This window comes from Carica papaya, chromosome 3 (genome assembly GCF_054855325.1).
Source record: "Carica papaya isolate Zhongbai chromosome 3, ASM5485532v1, whole genome shotgun sequence".
Lineage (NCBI taxonomy): Eukaryota > Viridiplantae > Streptophyta > Magnoliopsida > Brassicales > Caricaceae > Carica > Carica papaya.
Window position 1 is genome coordinate 35,704,962 of NC_142311.1, and position 26,795 is coordinate 35,731,756.

Sequence of the window (26,795 nt, forward strand, 5' to 3'; positions counted from 1 at the left end):
TTGCTTTTTCTTTTCTTTTATGCTTCCATTAAAGAAAAAAGAATAATAATAAGGTTATGTCCTCGTTAAAGAAGATTTAGCCTCGTAAGAATGGAATATATAATATGGATAGATAGCAGCAAGTCAATCAGTCTGAAATCAGATCCTATGACAACACAGAACAATTCTTGAAAATCAAACACTTCATGATATATAGAGTTTGGAAGATACACATCCAATAACACACTGGAAAATCAAGAAGAATTCTTTTGTTTTAGAAGATTAAAGAAGGAGACATGAACGAGCTATGATCGGATAATCATGATCTCAGTCGACCACTGTAATTTTACAAATCGAAGGCATTCTTCCCAGTGAACTTAACCTCAATGGGACTGACATTCTTCCCGATAGACCTGAAATTCTGGCCGACTCCTTGACGACCAGCGTTGACCTTCTCCGGGTAAACTCCATCTTTAGGGTGAAGATATTGGACTTCCCCATTGGGGAACACCCTGTAGAACTGGTAATTGATCTTGTATTTTGACCTCAATCTAGTTCCGAGGGCCAAGCACTGTTCTTTCCTGGCTAACTTAAGCAGGTTAGGACCTTGTCTCATGATAGCTGCTCCCCCAGTGGGCATCTCAAAGATCTGTTCTTTCGGTGAATCCCACGTGATGACATAGAATTCCTCGACCTGGGCTTTTCTCAGCAACCCTCCTGTGCTACCACCGAAGATGGGTGAGGGGGTGTTCGGGTCTAGCTGTGGCGGGGTGAACCCAACGGGAGCCTCTTTAGTGGCAGCTGGTGCTTCCGTTTTCTCGTCTGCGGCTGCCACCCTGATGGAGCGGTGGGGAATGGAGGAGGTGAAGGGCTTGGGGGTGGTGAAGGAGAGGGAGGAGGTGGGTTTCCAGGGGAGGTTGGTGGGTTTGGGAGTGGTGAGAGTTGGGGTGAAGAGACCTGCTTGGGTTGCCATGGATGGGATTGTGCGTGACGAGCTGGGGAGAGAGAAGATGGGTTATAGGAGATAACGAGGGACTTGAGCGAGGGGAAGAGAAAGAATGGATTGTGGATGAGATTGGAGGGTGGTGTTTGAAGGGTTGGATTTTTGGATAAGGTGATACTGCTTCAACCAATAGGATTCACGATCTTGATACTTTCTCTTACCCCTCCCTATTTCATGCCTTTTTCTTTTTCATTTTTTAATTAAGTTATTAAATTTATATCATACCATATTCATTTTGGGATCTCTATAATTTGTATCTTCCATCTACTTTCCTTTTCTCTCAATCCAAACTTAATATAGTACCGGGTGCTAACGAATGGCGATTACTAACGAAGACATCGACTAATCGATCTAAGGACTCGCGATTACTAAAAAATGTTAAACATTTTCTGGTCGGTAGCGTCAAGAGAGAACACCACAACGACATTTTGATAAATAGCTCGTTAGATAATATAAATTAACTCGCCTAAAGCGAAGGAGGAGGCATTAGGTGTAGCCTCTCTTCTGAAGGGGGTGGCGGCGATTGATTTTGTCCAGATATTCTCTCCTCGGCTAGTAGTGACTGCAAGTCGCTGCCATTTGCCAAGCTGTTGAACTCGACTGCTTTGGAAGGTGCAGTTGGATAGCGTCTTTGACAGAAAGTCATTAATCTTTTGACTGATTGTAAGTATTTGCGAGTTGTCTCGTCGTTCATGATGTGTGCAACACTGTTGGTGTAGATTTTTTCACGGGCTGAACGTTCATGGATACCAACCATAGTAACACCAATAGGCCAAGGTGCGTTGCCGATGGCCAACTTAATGTAATGGTCCATTGCGGCTAGGTAGTCCCGCTTCATGCAGCACTCAACGACCACTAGCAATGCTTGACGGATATCGTCTGGAAGAACCTATGAACAAAATGCATCATGTATTAAATGCACTGTGGTTGTGTAATCCAGAATGCAGATTCGGACCAATAATAGAAACACCTTTGAACAACCAAGTTTAGACATGCATATAGGCTATCTTGGGCAGTTTTGATTTAGTACCTAAGGAAACAAACCATCAAGACTTCCCAGTTGAAATTCATGAATGAGAAATATGAATATATATATATATATATATAAAATAACTGCCACATTCAAGTCTGTCTTTTTATATAAAGAACGAAACATTATTTATAGGGAAGAAAAAAAAACTACAAGAGAGAAGGCAAGAAAATATTCTCAAGAAAAAAAAAAGGAAAAAATAAAACTAACTCAATTTTACTTAAAAAAAGTAATTCAAAGAGTTGTCTTAAACAAATAACAAATTAGACTGTTCCAAAAGCTCCTGAACAAGGACAAGGAATTATTTTCTTCCACCTATTTCCTTTGCATCCACCATAATCGTTAAAGTTGCTAATATCTACAGTTCATTTTCCACTTCCTCTTTCCTACTGTACGTCATTAGAGAAAAAATCCACCGTCACATATTTGAGCAAGTACTAACTGACTTTAAGCTCAAAGGATCAATAAGAGATTGAGGATCTCTATTTTCTTTTCCCACATTTAATGGCGCAATAAAAAATAAAGTCTTTTTTCTGGAATGTTCTCACTTGGAGCCAAAATAATTAAATTCCTGACTCTAGATATGGACCAATGCCATATTCAAGTCTTTAGTTACAGATATTTCAGACATGCTTCAATTCTCCATTTGCATCCTAATTTAGCCACAGAGATGCAAACCATGCTAGCCTCACTATGCTTCTATCTTCTATTCATTTGGAACTGTATATACCTTCACCAAGTATGGTATTGGAACCATAATGGTTCTTTATAGAACCAAAAGAAAACCCCATGAAAGAGAGGTATTATAAGAAGCTAGAATCCAATGGCTAGAGAGTAAAAATGAACTGCTCCACATACTTGGATTTACAAATTAATCTATCATATAATTTGAGCATCTTAAGTGGTAAAATATTTTGCTAATCGGCTCATGGATTTACAGAAGTGACTTCTATACCGGTGATGAGAGGTGATCCACCTAGCAAAAGCATCCTACTCAAGACTCAAAAATATATGGGATAAGCTTGACATGTAATGAGACTGTATTATTTATGATTACCATTAAACTAACATTTAGAACACTGTTCATTCCTGCAACATTTTTTACTTCAATTTTTTCTTCTTTTAAATCCACTTTGCTCCATAGCCAATACATAAAGAAAACAATGTCAGCATATAGGCAAGTTTTTGAAACATGATCCCTGTCAATTTGTTCTTAGCTGAAACATGCTATTATCAGAAAACTCAGCTGTCAAATATCTGTCCTGAAATCCTAACTAGAAGATAGTTTCTCCCCATCTTTACCGTCTATAAGCTATGGTTTAGCACAAGAATGTGTTGACAACAATTGAATCATGTAGTCAAGAATCACTCAAATTCTACACGAAAATATTCCCCCACAGAAACAGATTTTGGCAGCATTTAATTATCTAATTCATATCGGTTATACCATTAAGGTGCACAAGGAATTCTAGGAACTAATTAAGTTGTAGTACTCACCCTAAATCAAGCCTCAAACGTAATGCAATTGCCCTTGACACAGACAAACTGAAAACCACACAACAATATCGTTTGCGTAATATAATAGTTTTTCTTTGATCGGCAAATTTAGACTGCGTCTAAAGACAATATCAGAAGAGCAATAAGAGCAAATACTCACTTTCTTCCTACAAAACTTGAACAGGGGATTCAGATACCTAGCGCACTGCTTAAAAGTGGCCACCATGGACTTGCCTTTAGCCGTTCGCTTCTCTGCATCGGTCATCGCATCCAACTCCTGCTTCCACTCGTTCAACAGCCTTTTGAAGAAGACCAGTATCTTGTCCTCGTCGCAGAGCTCCTCGAAGTTGGTCTTCATTCGCTTTAAATCCTTATCGGCGTCGACCCCACTGGAACCCCCATCCCCGCTTAAGTCCTCCTCTCCTCCGCCTCCCTCTCCGTCCTCTCCACCTCCCTCCTTCCTATCCTTCCTCTTTCTCTCGCTCAGGATCCCCGTCTTCTGCCGCTTTCTCAGTTCCGCGATGTCACGTAAGAAGTCGTTCGTCTGCCCTTCCGTCATGTCACTATCGACCTCAAAGAGCCCTGCCTTTAACACATATTTCAGTCGGTCGAGGCGGGCGTTTTCGTCCTCGCCAAAGAGAGTGATAGGCTGCTTAAGGAAGCGGAGTCGCCGGATAACTTCCTGCTTAGGGAGCACGAGATTATCGATGTTTCCTTCGTCAATTAGGGATTTGGACGAAGCGGCGGACGAGGAAGAAGCAGCGGATGCAGCCGTAGCAGATGCGATTGACGTAGAGGACTTGGAGGCGGAAACCGCTGTTGTTGTGGAGGCGGCGGAGAGATCAGTAGCGGATTTGCGCAGGCTTTTGGCTTCCTGCTCCTGACGTTCCAGCTCGCGGAGCTTTTGGATTTGTTTCTGCTCGATCTCGGATCGCTTGAAGACTTTCCTGCCGCCGGTGTCCTGGGCGAGGCTTTGCCTTTTCTTGAGGAGTTCTTGCTTCAGGAGATCCATAGCAGATGAATTTCGTCTTCTCTGTTCTGAGTTTCTCTTGAATGGAGGTGTAGTTCGATCTCAAGTTCAAAACAAAGGGCTTTTAACTCCCCTCTGTATAGACGTAATATTAGGGCATTATTTTTTTTTTTAAAAATATTTAAATTAATTTTTGTATTTTGTTTATTAAATAATAAATAAATAAATTAAATTAAATTATAATAAATAATAAAATTTGAAAAAATAATTCAATAATTTATTTTATTATTTATTGTTATTTTGTAAATTGCAATGTCGACTGGTTTTGCCATTCGTTATTGACTTAAAACTTGTTATTATCCAGCCCTCGTTTTACCAGAGTCGAGAGAGAGAGAGAGAGAGAGATAGAGAGAGAGATGACGACGATACGCAGATTTTGCTGCAACGATCTCCTTCGCTTCACTTCTGTCAATCTTGACCACCTCACTGAAACTGTAAGATGTCAGCTCTTTTGATTGAATCTGTATGCGCATCGCGCGTAAAAACTCTTCAAATTACTTTTCTTGTCGAGGGAAAAATCACCAATCACTATTAATTGATAAATTAACAATGCAGTTCAACATGTCCTTCTACATGACCTATTTAGCAAGATGGCCTGACTACTTCCATGTTGCAGAAGGCCCTGGTAACCGAATCATGGGTTACAGTAAGTTCCTCTCCTTCATCTTGCTTTTCTTCTCTTTTTTTTTTTTTTTTTTTTTTTTTTTTTTTTTCTCTTTTGCATTTTTTCTCTTCTTTTGTTTACAGTGTTATCGATTATCACTATGATACAATGGTAATTTGTGACGGTAAAGCAGAGGATTTGGGGATTATGTTGAAAGATTGAGAGGGCTGATGTATAGTAATCTGAGAATTTGAGGAAGGGTGCTGGTTAATGGTTGTTATTGTTGTCTACAAGCTGAGGAAACTTGTAATTACCTTTTATTATAGTGCCCGATGGCATATGGGTCATGGTGCATGATCTATAGTCTTTTGGGGATTGATTGGGTTATGCCTGGGTCTGTGAAGGGAGAAATTTGGGCTTGAGATGCGTTATATGTAAAAATTAAGATTACTAACTTGATTCCTTTGACCGTTTTCTGAGTCATTGAAAAGATAGAAGTAGTAGGGTTTTTGATAGCGTAGAGAGTAGTATCCTTAATTTAAAAGATAGGTGGTTTCACTAATTTGAGTTTATTTTATTAGGTCATGATATTATCAGTGATGCAAATTTTGGGAATGTTATTGATATGTTAACATGATTGTAAATCTTTTGTAAATAGGTGGTATTCCCTTTTTGGTACTTGTTAATACATACTATACTTTTTATCTCAAAAAAAAAGGAAAAGCAGGGAGAGATAACAGAGAGAAGAATCAGATAGATATAATAGAGAGGGAAAAGAAGCAGAAAGAGGAGATAGCAGAAACTGTTCTGATTTCATTTCTTAACGTCACTACAAGATGCTTCCTTCCTCTTTTATAGCCCTAGCCCCTAATTAACCTATTAACTAACCAACTGACTACTTCCCACATATCAATGCTCTCCTTCTAAAAGTCACCATGCCCTTGAGGTGCACAATGAACCTAAGGATCTTATTAGTCAAAGTAGAAGCTGTTGTCCTGGCTAAACATATGTTCTTTCTGCTTTGCTCCCTTAGAACCTGGATCTGTTTTGTTTTGTTTTTTGTTTTAATAACATAGAACCTTTATCTATATAACTGCTAGATGATTTATTTGGGTATAACTTGTTATATAACCAGACATCCCTAGAAGGACAAGTCCTACTTTTTGAGAAAATTTTGATTTCATCAATCTTGGATTTCTTGACCCTCTGCCAAGATTTGTTTTTTTGAGATAAAAAGTGTGAATATATAAATATATATATATATATATGTATTTATAAACAGGGTACCCATGGGGTACCTCCCATATACAAATTTACAAAGTTATTAGGGTGTCAATAACATCCCCAAAATCCTCTGCCAAGATTTGTTGTCAATTATTTTTGCAAATATGTCTAAAAAGTCTTGTTAGCAGGAGAAGACTTCTCCATTTTAAGGTCTTGGTGGTCAAGTTTTGATTCAACGCACATTTTCAGTACCCTCTTTGTATCAACAACCTCTTGCACACTCCCAACCATCTTTATCATGGTTTGGTGCCAAGCTGGGGGTATCTACTCCCTTCATAAGTGCTGCTGGATTTTCCAAAGATACACGTGATTTGGACTCCAGAATTCTCCCGTTCTTGATGTACCGGATTCTTATCTGAATCTGCCATCACCTGGGAGCATTGTGTGTGAGATTGATTAAGATTTTCTTGATTTCACCTAATGCTTTCTTCACCCCACTCAATTCTTCTTTCATTTCATCCATTTCTCGATTCACTCTTTTTTTGCAAATTTCCAAATTGTTTAGCAATTTCTTGCATTTTTCTTTTTTCTTGTGTACAAGAATTGTTGGAAATTCCCATCTTGACAAGATGTCAGCTCTGATAGCAAATGATATATGGTAATTAGTGATAGATGGAATTAAAGGAAACAGATAATGACAGAACGATAGAGAGAGATCATAGAGAGAAGAATGAAACAAGAAAGAGATAGGTTTAACAGAGAGAGAAAAGAAGCAGGGGCAAGTTGCTTCCTTCCTCTTTTATGGCCCTAGCCTGTAACTAATCTACTAAGTACCCAACTAATTATTTTCCACATATGAGGGGGTGTGAAGAGGTTGGATAAAGAAAAGAGTTTTATCCATTCATCAACTTGCATGATGTGCACAAATGATTCCCTTCTCCATTTATACTTTATAATTTATCTCTTAGCTGACCTAATTATCTTCATCACAGCTGTTTGATCTCTGACGTTTGTCTATACTTGCTAAGTCTTTTAGCTCTTCCTTGTATCAGTTCCCCCTCTCGTTAAACAATTGTTTCCCTCAAGGACCAAGGTTTAGGGCAGTATCTTGCTCGTCCTCTTTCCTTCTTGGGTTGTAACAACATACAGATACTTTGTTTTTAATTTTTTGAGAGTTGTTCCAACATTGTGGCTGATTATTTGGAGTTTCGTTGGTATTTTGGGTAAAGTGTGTTTTGATTGGATTGATTTGTAACTTTGACAGGCTATTTTATATCCTTTTTCCCTTTATTTGGCATTAAATATTTGACTTACTGAAAGCAAGCTGTATCTAATGTATTCAAATGATTGTAGTTATGGGAAAAGTTGAAGGACAAGGTGAGTCCTGGCATGGTCATGTGACTGCAGTAACTGTTGCTCCAGAGTACCGCCGGCAGCAATTAGCCAAGAAACTGATGAACCTGCTGGAAGATATAAGTGACAAGATGTAAGAAAGTTTAATTTTTTATAAAATTATCATCCTTATTTTTTAATTAGCTGTATTTTAAGCTTTTGTTAATAGCATAGTTACCACCACCACTCCATACTCATGAATTTTTTATCGGAATTTGCCAAACTGCTGTGGAGAGAATCGAATCACTTATCTTCTTGTTGGATTCTTGCTCCTATGACACTGGCATAGTACATTGAGGAAAGGATACAAATTTGGTATTTATGATCATTATTTATTACATCTCACATTTTTAGGCCTAGTTCAGATCTCTAATACTGATAATTTTCTGAGAAAGCTCCATAGCATACTGCATTTTAATGTATTCATTGGATCAGTATCTTGAAATAGAGATAGGCTAGAGCTTATTGAAGACCTTCTATGCTTTTGGTTGTGTCTTTCTCTCTGCTCCTATTCAGATGAATAACAAGGCCCATCAGTTCAAGAGTCCCTAATTTTTTATTTTTCCCTTTCCAATCACTTTGTACTCCTAAAAGTAAAGACATACCCTTTTATTTTTTTAAAAAAGTAAAGCATACCCTTGATTATGGATCATGGAGCTTATTTGGACTTCTATTGGCAGTGATAAAGCTTACTTTGTGGATCTTTTTGTGAGAGCTTCAAACACACCAGCCATTAAGATGTATGAAAAGGTGATGATTCTTTAACTTCTCTTTTCAAATTCTCCATATGTAAAATGTTTTTGTCTGAGTATACATGCCTTATTTCTGGCATAGGAGGCGGTCAAAATCAATTGTTGCTTTATGAAATCATTAGGAAAAAAAGTAATATTCCTGAGCCTCTGGATTCGATTTTGATCTTGACCATTACTTTGGGTCTTCATTGATTGCAGAGTAAGTGAGAACTAATGGTAGCATCTATAAACTCATCAAGTGGAGCAGATACTCCATTTACTTTTGTCCTTGTCTTTCATATTAAGTAGCTCCTCCTCTAAGCAAATATAACAAGTTGTTCAGAAGGTGGGAGGAAAAATTAAAATATTTCATGACAACACACTATAGGGACGTCTTTTGTGCTTTTCATCAACAAAATTTGCTCAAGGCATTCTAATGGATCATGCTACTTGCATAACCCCTAATAGGCTAGCGCATTTAACTGCATTTTCTCTTTTTAAAAGGAAATTTGTGAATATAATCTATAGGGGAGTACTTTAGGAAGACTATGCCCTGCAAATGTTTTTTACACAAGATTCTGAATGACCTTTTTCTTCTTCTCCTCTGGGTTTAAGATAAAACATCCTGCTAACTTGAGTTTTAGAGAGACAACCATTCTTTTCATTTTTTATATGTCAGTGGTCACAACTCTGCATTAAGTTCTGAGAGGGTTGTGAGTGAGAGGTAGAAGTAGAATTACTTCTCCCGACCATAAGGAATGGGGTTGCTGGAGTACATAGTTGTCAGGTCCTGAGTGATGGCTTGTTTTGGTGAGTCTGTCCATTTACAGATAAATTCATGAGACGAGCCCTTTCAAGATATGGATAGTTATGGCTTGGGTACCTTGTTGCTCCAACATGCCTTCCGTCAGGCTTCCCTTTTGATGAGTAAGAATACCCCCAGTTTCCATTGTTGCGTATTCATTAAAATTTCTTTTTGATTCTTTTTTATGGTAAAGAAAATTGTATTAGAATGACAGAAACGAAAGTTGGAGGATAAGATACTGTCATCAAAGAAACGAAAACATATAACATGAAGTCACCAATGGAAAATAAGTTTAGACAGAGGAAAAAAACATCAGTGTGAAATGCAACCTATTCCATTCGCATAGTAGACAAAGGCACCCCTTGAATAAACCATGAGGCTTGACCCACATAGAAGCCATGAATACTACTGTCCCAAGAGCCAAACTGAGGGTAAAGCACAATGAAAAATCCTGGAATTACCATCCTCTGGGCCTTAGGCCCCTTGTTTCTCCCAATGCCCTAAAGATCAGAAGATATAAGGCATGATTGGAGCATTAGAAGTGTTATGCTGAGTTAGAACCAATCCGAACAGAAGGAAACCATGTTGACACTTTTCCCTTTTGTCCAATTGATTAAACACATTTTTGTCTTTCTAACGATCATTTTCTTTTGATCTGTTTTTGATCATGAAAGGAATGAAAGATCTTTCTATTGAGGTTAAGTATTTCAGAATCTCAATTACGGAAGGTGATAGTTCATTCCTTTAATATTAACATATATGACTTATCTAAACATAAGAGTTTTAGAATAATTTTTTGTAGTATCGAAGGTGTGCAGTGGCTAAAGGACATGTTTCTTAGTCTAAATGCACCACAAGGGAGTATATTTCGCGCAACATTTAGAGACACAAACAGACATTTAGAAGTTAGACGGAATGCTAATGGGGCGATTCGTAGTTCTGTCTGAATATTTTATGGGAGGAAGAGTAAATGGGATAAATGTTCCTGAAGGATAGGAAGGAACAAGGTGGACGTGACTAAGCAGAGCCCCTGATGGATCTGTTCCAAATTATCTATAACTTGAAATTAACAGAGAGCTATTCTCTGTTAATTTTGGTTAACTTAAGACAAAAAGATTCAATGCATGGCAAAATTTTCAAAGAGTATTTCAATACAATCAGCCAGAAATTATTTTTGAAAGAATTGACCTACACTCCAGAAAAAGATGTCTTTCCTGAGTTGGATTTTCGTCCAGGTCACTCTTTCTTTTGGAGACTTTCTGATCTGCAATGGATGGAAAGAAAATGATGGTTAAAGCCGAAGCTCAAAGTTCCGTAGTGTAAGGACACACATGATTACATTCTACTGTAGTTTGAGTCAACGGAGATCGACTGTGATACCAATGTGGATCTGACTGTTAACGATAACAATGATCAGGTGAAAGGTAACCACAATGTCGTTTTTAGGGGCCAGATCTAGATACACAAGGAGAACAATTCAGCAAAGGCCTTGTGCCTTGTTTCAGGACAACCCCTAAATTCCATAGCTTTGAGTCTGCTATCCTGATCATGATTTTTCTATCCTCAGAGAAAAGATTGATCCTTATAGGTCGGTTGTGGGTAACGAGGGATTCAAGCCCCCCAACAGCATATGTTTAGCAAGGTCTTATGCCTCAGTAACCAAATCAATAGCTTTTTTAACAAAAGAAAGAGTTGTTTCTTTTTAGCTTGGCCACTAGCAAGCTTTGCAGTCTTCCTGACCTTAAAATTTTTAATATCATTTTTGTTTTAGGTTGACAGAGAATTACTGTTTTTGTCATAGAAAAGTAATATTGTTCTCTCTCCCACATTTCAATCATATAGCCGAAGTCGACAAAAAGAATTAGACTCACTTGCATGGGAATGACATCACACAAGATGGTGTCTCCATATGTACCACAGCGGAAAGAAACAATGCATTTCTGAGTTACCAGAATCGTTGTCTCATCGATCCATACTACCTTGTATGGTTGTGGATCTAGTTTTATGAGACATTTGAGGTGCTCTACCGTTGAGATGTACACTGCATTCATGGAACTTCCACCATCAATGACAAGCTTTTAGGTTTTAGGTCCACAAATTACAAGTGTTTGGAATAATGTAGTATGACGCTAGTCATCTTTCTCAATCTGAGAGTTGCAAGGATGTTGGATTTTAAGTAATCATCATCAAGGGAAACATCATCTTCCCTATTTGATGCATTTCTTTCTTCTTCTTCAATTCCAATATTTAAGTTATGCCTTGATAATCCATATGACCTGGACGTTTCTCTAATTGCCAATGAGGTGATGGAGGATGTTAGAAGATCAAGAACTAAAAGATTGTTGCTCAAACTAGATTTCGAGAATACTTATGGTTGTGTCAGTTGGGATATTTTTAGATATTAGGGGCGGAAATTTTTTGGTGATAGACAAAGGTTTTGGATTTGGGGGTGTATTTCTTATGTCATTTTTGTTGTTTTAGTTAGTGGCAAATCTAGAGATTGGTTTTATGGACGGTGCAAGTTGAGACAAGGTGCTCTCTTTTCTTCCTTTCTCTTCATGGTTTTTGTCAATGTTCTCAACCTTATATTTTCTTGAGAATCTGAGAGAGGGGTGTTTGAGGGTCTTAGGGTTGTTCATGAAAGAGTGGAAGTGTCTTACCTTTAGTTTGCTAATGATACAATTTTTTTCTTGTTCTTAAGGATATTCTGAATTCTACAATGTGCTCATATTGTTTATTCCTCATTCTAAATTCTCCAATTCCTTTTATCAGCATTAGGCTCAAAAGTCTTGACCATATCCCCAAAAGTAGAAAAAAGTGTCTTGTCCAAAAACTTCCTTATTTTGTGGTTTCAACTTACTCTTGAGAAAATGAAGTTTGTCTTGAACTTAAAACCTTTCCAATCAAATATAAATTTTATTAACTTCTTTACCCATGCTCACCATAAATAAAAGATCTGATCTTAACTCATTAACTCAACCGAATATTTTCTTTAAGAAGATTAAGAACTAAACATATTTTTCCTTGATATACATTGATATTATTTTAGACACAATATTGCTAATTTTAATTGATTTTTCATGCTAATAGCAGCCCACTAGTTTTGGCAATAGTATGAAAGCTTTATGTTATATTTTATCTTGATAAAATATATATACAATGTTCTAAATTAAATGAAGTGAACTGGCCCGGGCTAATTTGGAACTAAAACAAAAAAAAGAAAGTCTGCCTAAAATTTTTAGCCTTAGTCCATGGGTTTGGAATACATGCTCATGCCTTCAAAAAAATGTGGATTGGGCTGCTAGGGATCCTCAATTTGATAATGTCAATTAAAAATGATCTGATATTGATGTTGTCAATTTTCTGCTAAGGAAGCGGCTGATAGAAAATCATGTGGGCTTTTCAAGTTGATTTGAGACTTTGGGAGTGAGCCCTCTGCTCGAGATGTCCAGTTGCCAAAAGTTTGATGCCTGAGTGGCCATTGAGATTTTCGGGGTCAAGTGTTCAGGGGCTACTAAAATGTCTTGGGATTGGGTGTAGATAGTAGCTCTTTTGGCTGATGAGCTTGTGCCAGGTAGGGAGTTGTCTCTTGGGACATGTGGCATCCATTGAGCGGGCTGGGCATAGCACTAGCCAGACCTCCCTGCTCTCATATCATGCTAGAAATTGAATTGAAATATTGAACTTGATATTATGTTGGATGAATAATTGGTGTATTTATAGGGATATAAGAAAAAAACAACCAAGAATAGAATTTATTTTATACATCAACTATATTCAGTCCAACCTATATAGTATAGTAACTAGATAGGAAAGACTGTTCGACAAATATCGTACTATACTATTATTCATATTATTTAGCACACCCTAGTGGTAGATAGATATCATCAAGAACCTCTCTCCATTGCAATGATAAGGCTTAAATGATAATGTTACACAGGCTAGTGGGTCTCTAGTCTTTAACCTTAAACAGTTCTTTTTAGGAACTGAAGTAATGAAAGTGGAAATCACATCGGTTTCAATTTCCTCATTAAGGTAGAACTTTTGAGATACTTTTAGGATATCCCCTTCACAATGTTGCAACAGATTTGGAAAACATGCAATGAAAAACAGCAACTTTCTATTTAAGTTAGAACTTCTAAGATAAGTCTAAAATATCCCATCTAAAATTCCACACAGCTGTCCTGACTTCCTTTCAGAGGAAGGTATCACTTTGGAAGGACATGTTTATGTCTACTTCGTTTGTCTATATTCTCCCAGTAGCATGAGTTATTGTTTGACTGTCAAATTTTATTTTTTAATTTTTTGAAATGAAATAGCATGAGTAATTGTTACCAGGCACTGAATGTCAAAATCAATTTATTTCCTTGTTTAGTGGGAGAATTCTGACTACCAGCCTTTAGATAAAATCCAATTTTCATAGAGCGCCTGGCCGTGGTAGATTGGGGAGGTTTAAAAATCAAATGCATTATTTGCAAGAATTAGTTCAATATAGAATCTATTTTTATATGGAGCAATGATTTTTTACTGTGCCTATCGCCATAATATAACTTCTTTCATTCTTTCTCAGCTTGGTTACGTAATCTATAGGCGGGTACTGCGTTATTACTCGGGGGAAGAAGATGGATTAGGTGTGCTTCCATGAGCAACCACAGTTTTTTTTTTTTTTTGATTTCATTTGGTTCAAATGGAGTTTGCCTCTTACAGTTTGTTTTTTGGCCCATTGTTAGATATGAGGAAAGCATTATCTCGAGATATTGAAAAGAAGTCCGTAATCCCGCTTAAACGGGCAGTTACGCCTGATGAATTGGAGTATGATTAGCTATGCTTTTTGATGATATTTAGGCACAAGAAGTTGGCATCAATGTATTTCGACGTACGTCTCTTGGTTTGAAGGTGTGGAAATTCGGAATCATCAACTCAGGCTTGTAGAATGAAGGTTTATTGCATCCCTAGGATCGGTTATCAGCATCACATGTTAGCAGATGTATTTCCGATGGTTTTAGGTTAAGGTTAAATCAATGAGCTTTACTGATGCGTCTTTACTCTATATACATGTCAACGTATGCGTTTCCTTTGGTTTCCACTTGGATAGAAAATGAGGGGAGGGGGGGCGGGGGGGGGGGGTGGGGGGTGTTTAGAGAGATCTGAGTCCGCCTTTGTTAGGCCTCTTGTTTCCTTTATGCATCATGGCCATGCAAGTTGAAGGATTAAAAAAAGGTTCTTGTATTTGAGAAGGATAAGAAAAGATTCTTTTGCAAGTGGTAGACTGGTCAAAAATTGTCTTGTTGGGTGTTATCCTCACCTTTGGACATTTCAAATCAGAGGGGCCACTTATTCAGGGGATGAGAAAAAGCCCCTTAGAGCCACTTGATGTCACTTTAAGGCAATCCAAAAGATTCTTTGTTTTCCTCCTTTATATCTCCAATTATCTTCTTAGGACTTACTTTTTTAAAGTGTAGTGTCTTTTTACTCCTAAATGACATGCTTTCCGATATCTTCTTTTGCTGCTTTTTTAGACAACTAAACAGCATTGCATACTCCTGTTTGGAAGAAGAAAAAAGGGCAAGAACAACATATTTTATCAACTGTAACCATAGAAATCCTTGATTTTTTTTTTTTGGGTATTATTACAATTATTATCTTTTGTAAAGTGTGATTTTTTGCCTTCATAATTGAGTGTTCTAGATATGATTTTGAGTCATTTTTCCAGGGTTCTATGGTTTACAGTTAATTACAGGCCTGTTTCTCGATGACCCTCTAAGAAGAAAAAAAAAAAAAAAAAGTGGGGGGAGCAGAGACAGACATGAACTTAACAAAAAGCAATTATGAGTAGCAACAAAAACCAGCTAACAAATTGAAAGTTCTTTTTCATTATCTGTCCATACTCTTTTCTTCTTTTCTTTTGTTGGCCAGAGAGAGGCTACTGATCTTTTTAATGATTTCGATGTGCCAAAACCATATATGTCTCTCTCTCTCTCTCTCTCTATATATATATATATATGCAGGATCTTATGATGCCGACCATATAGATATAGCTTCTTTCTCTCTCTAACTCCTTTTTACGTCTCTCTTTTTTTTTTTTTGTGGGTTTATTTTTATTTTTCAAGGCTGATGATTCTCCTCCATATTTATGATCATCATAGCAGTTGGTAGCACACAACATGCCTGCCAATATAAGCAATGCATGATTCACAAATTCTTCTCAGTTGGTGGCTTTGATGGTTTTGGTCGGCCTCCACATGATTATCGGATCCTATGTGCTTTATATTATCAATGGTGAAACATATCATCTTTTGTATTTGAAAACTTTTTTTTTTTTTTTTCTTCGCTTTATATTATAACTTACCTCCATTCTTTAGGTAATTACTCTAGCTATGTGCCTCTACTATTTACGTATCAGAAAAAAAAAAAAAAAGGAACTAATCATTCTCACAATGTATGTGAATGGAGCTTCGATTAAGATAAAATGATAGCAACAGTTACCCATTGATTAAGATCGTTCTTCGATGATCGAACGTGTCATTGGACAAGCAATGTCGATCAAATTATCATCTTTACAAACTTAGAGTTTCCTTATTAGTAACATTTGAGGTTTTGTGTATTTGATCGCTATCACGTAAAGTTTGCTAATTGCATTACGGTGGGTGGAATTATAGCCAGCTCATTAAAGCATAAACATTGTCATTCCCCTTTTTCCTATATACCCTTTTTCTTCTTCTTCTTGTCGGAGGGTGGGGAAGGACATATTATTTCCATCTATAACTATATATAATCATACATACAACCTATACTAGTGTTCTTTCTAGGACACAAGCCTTTAATACACACAATCACCACTTTTGAGATAAGATTAATGAGATTGCCATACTTTCCCAACATGGGTCACTCCACTAACCTTGATTCAGGTAGGCCATGGACATACATACATATACATACATATATATATATATTGATATAAGCTATATATGTAGGTTTTCTTTAGTCTCTTTCTTTCTGTGTGCCTCAGAATATGTCTGTGTGCATGTAGAAAACTTTCACTCAAAGACAAAACAAGTCATATAATATATAAAGTTTAATACATATATGATGGTTTGTGAGCTTTATTATCAACCAAACAAATTAAAAATAAATTATATACCCCATCACTTCCTTTGTTTATCTTTGATATGATAAGAGACCAAATCTATGGATGTGAGACCTGTTGAATCCTCCTCACCTGACCTACTAAAGAGAAGCACCAACGACTCGGTCACGTGCTCTTGTCTTCTTCGCTGTTCGTCTTTTTTCATCGACACGCATTTTAGACCACAACATCAAGAACCCTGAAACAGATCATGGCGATCTCTTTGCAAAACGAATGTGGGTTTCCCTTATTACCCTCTATATATATACATATATATATATATATATATCAACTGGCAAAAGTTTTATCTTGACGAGGATTTTGTATTTTTGGGAGCGGCTCTAAGCACTCTTCTAGATATTTTCAACTTGTACTTCTAATAATAATAACAATGAACTTTAGATTATATAGATACATGCGTATGGGTGTACGTATATGTTTTTTTGGAAGGAAAATACTATCTTTATTAATGGAAGAATAACAAGTAAATCCCCACGGATGAATACTTAGAGGATCCATTGCCAAGACAACGGTGCCTCAAGAGTCTATAATCATGCTAAGTACCAAATGTGACAATGAATAAAAAAACACTTTAACCCCAAAATATGAAGATCTTGCTATGTTATTAAAACCCTTTAATGGCTGGTAAGACATAATTAAGGAGACAATTCAAAAAAAAAAAAAGTAAGACAAAATTACTAAATCGCTTATTCTAAAGGAGAAAAATTTATATATCTACTGAAAAAATATATTCACGATAAAAGTAAATATATAGAAGAGAGTAGTTTATGAACGATCAAATTTTCAGTTGCATAAAATGTTACTCGGCTAAAAATCAAATCATACTCCCTGAGTTCTATAAACAAACCGTCAAGCTCACTGAAAGTAAAGTCGTAATCCATCTATATGCGAGGAGATATTTAAAAAATGTTAGTTACATAGGCAATGTTCTCCAAAAGTTTATAGTTGATCTAAGAATGGGCGAACTTGAATATTGATTTTTTTGTAAGATATTCAGAGAGTAACGTATGCATTGGAAGAGAATGATTTAGTTCAGGTTTTCTAAATGATCTCGGCCAAAAGAGCAAGATTAGCTTTTACAGTCTCTTTATATTGAAGCGATAATAATTCTTGATAGTACAAACACTATTATAATTTATCAAATAAGTTTTGTGAGCATTCAATCTATCATTTAATTGGAAGTTGTAACTGTGTATGTCAAATATGCTAAAATATAAATTTAATATATGTGTTATTTATTTTTGTTTGATTTAGTCATTAACTTAATTTAGTTCTTATGTTTTCAGATAAAGTTTGAACTAGTCCATCCCTATTATTAATATTTAATATTGTTACCAAATGTCATGTGTAAAATATCTTAATACATGACATCTTTTGATAGACTACTAATTTATGGTAGATGTCATGTGATATTTGATGCAACAATTAGATAATTAATTTGAATTAATTTTAACTAGACCCAATTATTTTTTTTTAAAAAAAAAATCTAAAGTTTCATTAAATCCCTAAAACACATCCTGAAACCTTCTTCTTTTACTTCTTTTTTCTCGGTGGTTTCCTCCCATTAGATGAGTTTATAGGAAATCAAAGCTTTCTTGCATGAGCAACATGGAAAGAAACCTTGACGTGCTTATTCGATTTGGCATTCCCGATTTGTTTAATGGTGATCACTCTATCAAGCAACCACTGCCATGTAAAAGATCTAATCGAGCAAAATTATTGATTTCATGTTATAAAATACATGATGTCAGCCACTTCTAATGCGACTATTCTCGAGGTTCTAGTTGGTGTATTGTCTCTCCAAGTAAGCTTTAAGGAAGCAACTGAGATGTTTGTTGAGATAAAACACAAAATGTTATGCCAAAGACAAGCCTCAGGGGCAAGAATTGGACTCATATTTTGTTTAAGGAAAACTAGGGTTTTTTGTTTCTTTTGTTTTAGTTTTAACTGTTTCAAAGTAGTCTAAATTGATAATATTACTACTATGTTACATGTCGAGTGACATATGATGTAGATAAATAATCTGTCAAAAGACGCTACGTTATTGAGAAATTCTCCTCATATTATTTGTAGTTAATGGTATTAGATGTGCATAACATGAGGGAATAATTCGAATATTGTTTGAAAGTATAGAGAGTGAATTAGCCCAAAATTGAGGTCGAAAAGAAATTGAACAGGAATAAATAGTATAAAGTATGTGTATACAATACACGAAAAGGGAAAAATAACGTACTTACGAGATGATGTTAACACAATGCACACTGAGGTGATTATACTATTGAGGAAACTTAAAAGATAATTAAAAATTTCGAAAGAAATTTAACCGAATTGTATCACAAATCTTTCTACACGTAACCATCTACACTTCATTCTTGAGATTGAGCTAAGCTAGACTCGAACCTGCCAACTAAAGATGATACTAATTAACCATTAGCATAGTCTACCATACTTTGATTTTGTCTTTAATATTTTTGTAATCGTTTAATATATTAATAAGATAATGTTATGCAATTATATCATAAAGGATTATGAAATTATTGCACAAATATCTTTGAAACATGACAGATTTTTCCTACAACTATGGGTGTCACATGGATAGCCTATAATTTATTTATTTGTTTTTTTTTTATATCAACATGAAATGATTTCTCACCCCTCCTGCTTCCCCTCTTCCTTTTCTCTTTGTTCTTCATGTTTATTGACAATAATGGATATTTATACAATGAATGATTACAATGTTGACGATAGTAGGAGAGATCAATTGACTTTCTCGAAGAGAACTTTGGCAATGTGATAATTGATAGTCCCAAGATCACAATAAGCTGAGTAGTAAAATGACTTTGCCACTGATAAGAATGTTTGCTTCACATCTGAATCTATGTCATCTGATGAGTTCTGAAGTACTAATTGCACAAGCTGTTGCATCTCATGCTCTATTACTGTTCTTTCGACAATGTCTGTATTGTTATCATAGCTGCAGTAGTAGTCCTGGACCTGTAAGAAAAGGAATGGCGCAAGTTTTAAATGAGAATATACGAGAACTTAACCCGACTCAAATCTACAACTTACTACAAGAAGGGATATATACTAAAGATTCAAGTAAGCAACTGTTAGCAAAACTACATGAAATTATATGGAGCAGTACATATATATACTTGGGATTACATTCTTATGCATAGTAGTCCATATATATTCCCATGCATGTATGTAAGCAGCTGGTGCTACCGTAATTAAATGTATGTAAAAAACGTAACCCAGTGAAATCTAGATAGATGTAATTGTTTTTTACTTGTTAAAAAATATCTGGGATGCAAAAATGGTTTATGATTATGATATATGTCCAAGTGAAACCAGGCCAAGCAATTCATGGAGATAAGCTAACAAACACAAATGAAAAATTTTTTTAAATAAAATGCAAGAGGATGAAGCTAAAATGGGTACAGCCAAAGAGTGGAAGAAAACAATGACTAGTATATGCATATATATTTGACAAATTACAATATCATAAACATGTGGTCGAGAGAATATGTAAATAGATATATATGTATGAGAAATGAATAGTATTAAAATGGCAATGACCTTTTGGCTTCTGTAGCGACCAAGCTTATGGCAGAGCTGGTTAGTGATGGTGGAGAGCTGTTTATATTGAGGATGAGACAGTAACTCCTCCGACACGTAATGGCCAGCGCTTAGATTTATAATCTGAACCAACAACTCTGCTTCTTCCTTGTGTCCATCTCCTTCTTCTTGCCATCTCACCAGCCAATTTTCCCACTGTGTTTGGATTCATTAACAAAAACAAACACTCCTAATCAACACATTGGAATTAGCTCTTTCGTCGTATATTTCCCACATGAACCCTATCTCTCTCTCTCTCTCTCTCTCTCTCTCTCTCTCTCTATATATATATATATTTGTTATAATTGTAAAAAAGACCCGGTTCTTTCATGCATGCATGCATCTTTCAATATCTAATTACTGAACCTTTTAAGTTTCGTCTCCCGCCGCTTCTGTTTTTGTATCTGTACTGATTCTCGCAGATATTTGTGGATAAGTATAAATACTTGGTTCAATGAGTCTTCATCTTTTTCAACAATTTCAGCACTACAAGTTTCTAAAATGCTAAATTTATATTTGTATGTATACCCCACCAGTCTCATGTGCTTACATGCAAGATATATACATATAGTCGGCCTACGTAAATACACAGACAGTCCTACAGTACTATATACGTAACTACAGGGTATAGTCGGATGGGGCGGACGGTAATAAATTAATTAATATCCCCAGAAGTTTGGAAAAAAAATAATAATAATAATCGGGTGAAGGGAAAGTGATAAACTCACAGCTTGGTGAAGGTAGTAGGTAACGTCACGGCCATGCCCTACAAGAGCGTCCAATGAGATGTGGTTGAGTGTCCCAATCACCGTCGCTATCAGTCTCTGCACGCCTCTGTTCGAGTCTGATGATCTCCTGTAATCCATTACCCATGCAAACGGCGTCGTTTTTCGGAATCAATATTATAAACTATCAACTTACATATACACATAAATAAAATAAGTTGAATAGCGAACGTACATAACATATGTATACATACATACAGCAGTACTGCACCAACCCAAATGACTAATACGTATAATTTGAAGATTTTTCTCTTTAAATTCTTAATTTCATGACTAACTTAATTCGATCAAATAAGAAAAAATAGTCGGTCTCCGATTAAACAAAGTCGATTTCGATATTAAATTAACGGGTTATTAAAATATACGTCAATCATAATATAATCATATAACACGAAATTAGTGAAATTCGAGAGACATACCTTCCAAAATTTAGGTAAGGTGATGGGTTCACGGAAACCAATTTGAATTCATTGAGAAAGTTTCTCCTCGCGGACTCGGTAGAATCCAAGTCGTGGAAGTAAGCGGTGATTGCGTCGGTCAAAACCAGTGTCTTCGCCCATGCAAGCCGCTCTCTTGACCTTTCTGGCTCGTAGGTACTGGCTGCTGCCACGAAGTAAGCCAGTAGAAGGCTTCGTCTGCTCGAACCGTACTCCTCGAGTTTGCATTCCGCGAACCACCTGTCACACCATTAGTACTCGATAATTAAATCATAATCAATAATTAAGTAAACTAAATCCCCATTTACCGTCTGTAATTAGTTTAAGACGAAATTTAATTGAATCATCCGAAGATTATTGTAATCCTTATTTGGATCGGAACTTACTTTTGGATCCCTCGCCATTCCATCTGGTGAATAGCTTGGCAATTGTTGTAGTCTAACTTTGCAAGTTCAAGGTATGCATTGTTGTTCACGTAAGGCATCCTGTTATACACACACACGTATATATATATATATATATATATATGTATATCATAACATACAATTAGATAATTACCATAAGAAAAAAACTTTGTAGATTACTATTAATTAGTTAAGTAAGCATGTGATTAGTGCATATTTAATGTAATAATAAATTATATTTATCTCTTGGAGAAAGCATTTTTTTTTTTATTTTTTTGGGTTTTCGTTTTAAATTATTGATCATGACTAAGCTGACAAGTGACAAGTTCATTTTACTGAAATGGCAGTGGGATGCAAACAACTAAACTGACAACAGATGTATCTAAATGTGTGCTACTGGGTCCACTCTGGTACCCTATGTGTGTGTATATATATATATACACCCTAAAACCAAATTGGGTTTTTCATTATAATGAAATGTATATATAATGAAATGTTCATGATTAGGAAATGTAACCCAACTTTGATTTGTGCTGGTTCTAATGAACCAAAAAAAAAAAAAAAACGAATGATTGATGAGATTAGCAAGCTTTAATTCCTATTTTAAGGTTGACTGCCTTTAATTTCAATCTTTAATTCCTTAAAACTGTTTACTAATATAAGTATATGTATATTATATATGTGTGTATGTATATATGTATATACCTGTAGAGAGTCTTGCCAATCCAGACGTCGTCTTCACCACCGTATTGTTCAATGTAAAACCTCGTCTCCACTCTCGCCAAGCTTGCATACCATGGAATCTCCAAAGCGAACCCCACCTGCGCCATTAATGTTTTATGATCATTAATTACGCCTAATCTTAATTATAATTTTTTAATCTGTTTCTTCTGCTACTCGGGTCTTAATAATATGACAAAACCTCTTAATTACAATTAAATTGCTAATTAATTTATAACTCCTAATTAACAATAATAGTGCATCTTATATTTTTAGTTTAATTGAGGTAACCGATGATGTCAGTCTGCTGTCACCTAATATTTTTTTTAATTAATGTGTGTGTGTGTGTGTGTGTGTGTGTGTGTATATATATGTATATGTATGTATGTATGTATATCATGGAGAGATGAAGAGAATAACTTAACTTATCAGTTTTACCACTGTGATTGGTTGGTGGGCAACGATCATAATGATAAATTTGATAAGTTTCTTCGTGGAAAGTAAAAAATTAATTAATTAAAATAGAAAAATTAGTGAAAAATGCGATACCTCGCCTGGTAAATCCTTGGTTATGATCCATTTATCCAATAGTTCATTAGCTTCTTGTTTGTTTCTCAAGAAACTGAAAGAAAATTGCTTGGCATCCTCGAGAATTTTTTCTCCGGGGAACGACACCTGAGAAGCTCTGTACAGGTTAAACATTCCGGTCACCGCCTGGTTCGACTGCCCGGCGAAGCAGAAGAACTCTTCCCCCTTCTTGAAATTCTCAAATACATCTGCCACGAATAAAACGATGTCATATTTAACATTTTATAAGCTACCTTCAACTTCAACTTAATATAGTTTCTATTCTGCTGTAAATTTAAGGTAATCAGTTTATTTACCAGCAGAGACGTCGTAGCCATGTAATCTCATTAATCTGAATCCCATGGCCGTGTCATCTATATCATGAACAGGAGTGTTCCTTGCCCAGCAGATCCCATTTTCATCCCAGTATCTGAAACATATATATATATATACATACATACATACATATATAAATACGATTGTATTGTGTTATATGTACATATATTTATAAATAAGTTATGTATAATCACCTATGGACGTAATCAATACATTCTTTGATCTGGGGCTTGAAGTATCTTGAAATTCCGAGGCGCTGCAAACGATCGACAGCCCAGATGTGTTCGAACATGTCAACCGGGTAGACGTTGGGAACTAGAAATCAATAAAGGAGACAAAAAAAGAATAAGAAGAAGAAGATGATGATGATGATGAAACGACAGCGAATTATTATCTGAAAAAGTTGACACCATGCAGGATATATATAATTAAATAATGATAATAATAATTGTACTACTATATATATAGTACCTCCTCCATTGAATCTCTGGACTGCCTTCTGTAAATAAGTCAAGCATTTCTGATCTTTAGTTTGCATGAGTGCGAAGGCAGTGGAGGATGGGGAGAACAAGAAAGAACCATCTGAGGACTGTAATTTCAGAAGCTTTTCCCAGTCTAGGTCTGTCATTCCTTCCAAACTATGGAGTAGTGTTGTGGGCACATTATGCATTATATCCCTCGGTATCCTATATCACCCACATCATTATTACATGCCCTCCACATTCATCCATATATACATATATATACACACACATATAATCACTACCCTTTTTATCTTTAATGATATTTTAACTACTCTACCTTGTCAGCTTCAGATTCCTCATGGCGTATATCTTTTGCAGAACGGGAGAATCTTCTTCTATCTCTACGTTTAAACTTCGAGCAATTTCAAGAAGAGAAGGAAAGGCCACCTCGAATCCAATCGGCATATGTTCGTCATTCTCATCTTCAATCTTGTACAGGTTCTCTCTAAAAAACTTCATCCCTACATGTAATTTTTGGTTAATATATATAATAAACAATGATGTACTGGGGTAAAAAACTAAAGATGAAGGTTTGACTAAATAAATAAATAAAGAGCAAACCTTTTTCACATTTGTCGGGATGAAGATTCCATGATTTTAAAGCGAGGACACATGCGAGTGTATTGATGAGTCGATCGTGGGCGGAGAAGATATGGGTATCGCCCCATGATCCGTCTGAGAGCTGGTTGTTTGCGATCCAGACAAGGCTGGATGGGAACTGTGGCTCGCCGCTGCCATTAACGTCCGGCACTAAACCAACCCAAGCTGTATCGTACGCCGACACACTGATCTCTCCATCCTCCATTGACTCCAACATGGATTTAATAATAGCCACCCGTTCTTTAATCCCATTTGATGCCGAGATCTGTCAAAATATATTTTTTTTTTTCGAAAAACCAAATTAAATCACATCATTGAAGAAAAAGTAAATGGGTTTTGTTTGAAACTCACCTTCAGAGCTTCAGCTTCGATGTCGTCATCATCAACGATTGATTCAGGCCACTTGACCACTGGCGGACCATTTTGAAACACCTGAGTGTAATCTACACGTCGGATTACCGATGTAAGTATACACATGTTTGTATCTATGTATGATCGTGCATGTACTATTCCATGTCTGTATGTATATGCATGTATATAAAAAATTGTATAATAATAATTCACTGTTTTCACAGCAGAGATTAAGCCAGCTTTTACAAACCTTGAATGCGAGGTTTAGATAGAGCACTGCATCTGTGTGGGTGAATATCGAAGTGAAGTCCTTTGTCTTTACTCAGAAACGGCCGAACACCTACGTTTACATTTGAGAAAATTTTAGTTAATCTAAACAACTACGAAAATTTACAGTGAAGGATTTTAATATTAAAAATGAGAAGACGAGAATAGGCTTGCAGAGAGTTATAAATACGATGGTGCCATTAATCAGTTAGGAGAACCAGTTGTGGTAAGTTGATTTGAAAAGACGGTGAAAGGTTTCTTAGCTCTATTCCTTAGAATAACAGCGATGTTTAAAAGTTGGAAGAAACAGAGTACATTGAAAGAAAGAGAGAGTCGTGTACTCTGTCATGGAAATCAAAAAGAAAATGGAGACAAACCCAATACTAATTACCCACTTGAAAAAAAAAAGAAAAAGAAAAAAAAAAAAACCCAAGAAATTAATACTCATGAGTTATATATATCAAGCCTTGTACTTTATCTGATTCTGAAAATATACGAACAGACAACCCAGAAAGAAGAAAAAGACAAACAGAGAAATCTGAGGGAAGCGACTGATCAGAACCCAAAACCAGAATCGAAACGAAAACCGGAAATTCAAATTCGATCTGTTTCGGATTGGTACTCGAGAGGGAGAGGGGATATTTAGATGTGAATAAGTTAGCGAGAAAAAGAAAAAAAAAAAGAAAAACAGAGAAGGTGGGGAAGAAGAGAACACTGACCTGAAGGAGGAGGAAGAAGACGAGAGGAGGGAAAGTTGGTGGTGGAGAGAGACGAGGAAGGGGGGATGAGAGACATGTTTGGTTGTTGGGAAAATGAGGGAAAACAGAGTAAGTTTAAAGTAAAAGAGTAGAAGGAATGAGGACAGAAGCGATTTCCAAAGAGATGCTCGTCAAGAGGTGGAAGGTATCGAAGCCATGAATTGACGAACACCGCTGTCCTTTTCTTCTCTCTCCTTTGCTCTGTTTCTCTTCTCCCTCCCCCTCCCCCTCCCCCCCCTCCACCCCCCCTAAGCTACTTATTCATCTGTTTCATCCCCCCCCACCCCCTTAATCTTTGACTCTTAATAAAAAAAATTCAACAAAGGAAAATATTATTCAAAAAATAATTAAAAAGGGAAAGTATTTATTGCTAAATTTTAATATTAATTTTTTTACCATATATATAGATATATTATCTCTATTAAAAATGTAAATAAAATATATAATTATTTTTAAAAAAAATAATATATATATATATATGCCAAAAATGTTATTCTTTTTAATATAAGTCAAAGATATATATCATCACCCCCATTAAAATTGAAAAATTCACCCTCTCCCTCCAATAAAAACTTGCTTATCCTCAAAATAATTTCCTAATATATACATATTATCCAAGATAAAATTTTATAATATATAGTTTTCAAAATTTTCCTTTTATGAATATGTGACCCATCATGTGGGAAGATAAATTCTTAAAATACATGTTACCTTTTTATCATATTAGTGACTAGGTTATTGGGACTTAAGTAAGCTAGATAAGGTATATTTTAATTTTCCAAATAAAAAATTTCTTGCCATTTAAAGACTAGGCAAACATGGTCACATTATACTTATACACCCCCTTTTTATAAAAAAATTTTAATGTTAATTTGAAGAAAAACTACATATGGAATGTTCTTAAAAAGTTTTCCTTTTTGCCATCATAGTATATATCTATATATTTATAAGTTTATCTTTATCTCAAAAAGTCAATATGTGGGTAA

At 35.8% G+C, this 26,795-nt stretch overlaps 4 protein-coding genes across 7 annotated transcripts; 1 reads left to right on the plus strand and 3 right to left on the minus strand.

The window, feature by feature from the left end:
* Window positions 1–164: 164 nt before the first annotated feature.
* On the minus strand, window positions 165–1,079 carry LOC148268613 (photosystem I reaction center subunit II, chloroplastic-like). The gene has a single exon (XM_088216917.1). It carries the CDS (start codon window positions 950–952, stop codon window positions 326–328), a length of 627 nt encoding a protein of 208 aa, XP_088073043.1. The 5' UTR covers window positions 953–1,079; the 3' UTR covers window positions 165–325.
* On the minus strand, window positions 165–4,603 carry LOC110814789 (splicing factor Prp18 family protein). The gene is made up of 2 exons (XM_088216916.1): window positions 3,670–4,603; window positions 165–1,871 (listed from the first exon to the last, which is right to left on the minus strand). Exons 1-2 carry the CDS (start codon window positions 4,519–4,521, stop codon window positions 1,449–1,451), a joined length of 1,275 nt encoding a protein of 424 aa, XP_088073042.1. The 5' UTR covers window positions 4,522–4,603; the 3' UTR covers window positions 165–1,448.
* Window positions 4,604–4,796: 193 nt separating this feature from the next.
* Window positions 4,797–15,792, plus strand: LOC110814815 (Acyl-CoA N-acyltransferases (NAT) superfamily protein). 4 transcript variants are annotated; one of them, XR_002539732.2, is made up of 7 exons: window positions 4,797–4,973; window positions 5,095–5,185; window positions 7,721–7,853; window positions 8,440–8,509; window positions 13,866–13,926; window positions 14,026–14,191; window positions 15,406–15,792. XR_002539732.2 is itself a non-coding variant. In XM_022042396.2 (6 exons), the coding sequence occupies exons 1-6, from the start codon at window positions 4,896–4,898 to the stop codon at window positions 14,115–14,117; spliced, it is 525 nt and encodes a 174-aa protein (XP_021898088.1). In that variant the 5' UTR covers window positions 4,797–4,895; the 3' UTR covers window positions 14,118–14,999. The 4 variants fall into 4 exon arrangements, 1 of the variants encoding a protein (XP_021898088.1); XR_002539734.2 differs by having other exon boundaries at window positions 15,442–15,792; XR_002539733.2 differs by having other exon boundaries at window positions 15,445–15,792.
* Window positions 15,793–18,801: 3,009 nt separating this feature from the next.
* GA1 (Terpenoid cyclases/Protein prenyltransferases superfamily protein) lies at window positions 18,802–26,049 on the minus strand. Its single transcript, XM_088216918.1, has 15 exons — window positions 25,771–26,049; window positions 25,035–25,124; window positions 24,785–24,876; window positions 24,395–24,698; window positions 24,111–24,294; window positions 23,781–23,995; window positions 23,504–23,624; window positions 23,291–23,403; window positions 22,956–23,182; window positions 22,392–22,507; window positions 21,669–21,767; window positions 21,265–21,522; window positions 20,789–20,915; window positions 20,022–20,216; window positions 18,802–19,436 (listed from the first exon to the last, which is right to left on the minus strand). Exons 1-15 carry the CDS (start codon window positions 25,844–25,846, stop codon window positions 19,200–19,202), a joined length of 2,454 nt encoding a protein of 817 aa, XP_088073044.1. The 5' UTR covers window positions 25,847–26,049; the 3' UTR covers window positions 18,802–19,199.
* Between the last annotated feature and the right edge of the window lie 746 nt (window positions 26,050–26,795).

What these genes read in the sequence shown, in the direction of transcription:
- LOC110814789 (XM_088216916.1), bottom strand. Translation starts at nt 4,521, where the DNA reads ATGGATCTCCTGAAGCAAGAACTCCTCAAGAAAAGGCAAAGCCTCGCC. An exon ending in TCAAGTTTTGTAGGAAGAAA is followed by an intron (nt 1,872 to 3,669) that starts GTGAGTATTTGC and finishes TTTTGTTCATAG; the next exon opens with GTTCTTCCAGACGATATCCG.
- LOC148268613 (XM_088216917.1), bottom strand. Translation starts at nt 952, where the DNA reads ATGGCAACCCAAGCAGGTCTCTTCACCCCAACTCTCACCACTCCCAAA.
- GA1 (XM_088216918.1), bottom strand. Translation starts at nt 25,846, where the DNA reads ATGTCTCTCATCCCCCCTTCCTCGTCTCTCTCCACCACCAACTTTCCC. An exon ending in TCCCGACAAATGTGAAAAAG is followed by an intron (nt 24,295 to 24,394) that starts GTTTGCTCTTTA and finishes AATTACATGTAG; the next exon opens with GGATGAAGTTTTTTAGAGAG. An exon ending in CCTACTACCTTCACCAAGCT is followed by an intron (nt 20,217 to 20,788) that starts GTGAGTTTATCA and finishes ATCCAAACACAG; the next exon opens with TGGGAAAATTGGCTGGTGAG.
- LOC110814815 (XM_022042396.2), top strand. Translation starts at nt 4,896, where the DNA reads ATGACGACGATACGCAGATTTTGCTGCAACGATCTCCTTCGCTTCACT. An exon ending in TAACCGAATCATGGGTTACA is followed by an intron (nt 5,186 to 7,720) that starts GTAAGTTCCTCT and finishes AAATGATTGTAG; the next exon opens with TTATGGGAAAAGTTGAAGGA. An exon ending in CCATTAAGATGTATGAAAAG is followed by an intron (nt 8,510 to 13,865) that starts GTGATGATTCTT and finishes ATTCTTTCTCAG; the next exon opens with CTTGGTTACGTAATCTATAG.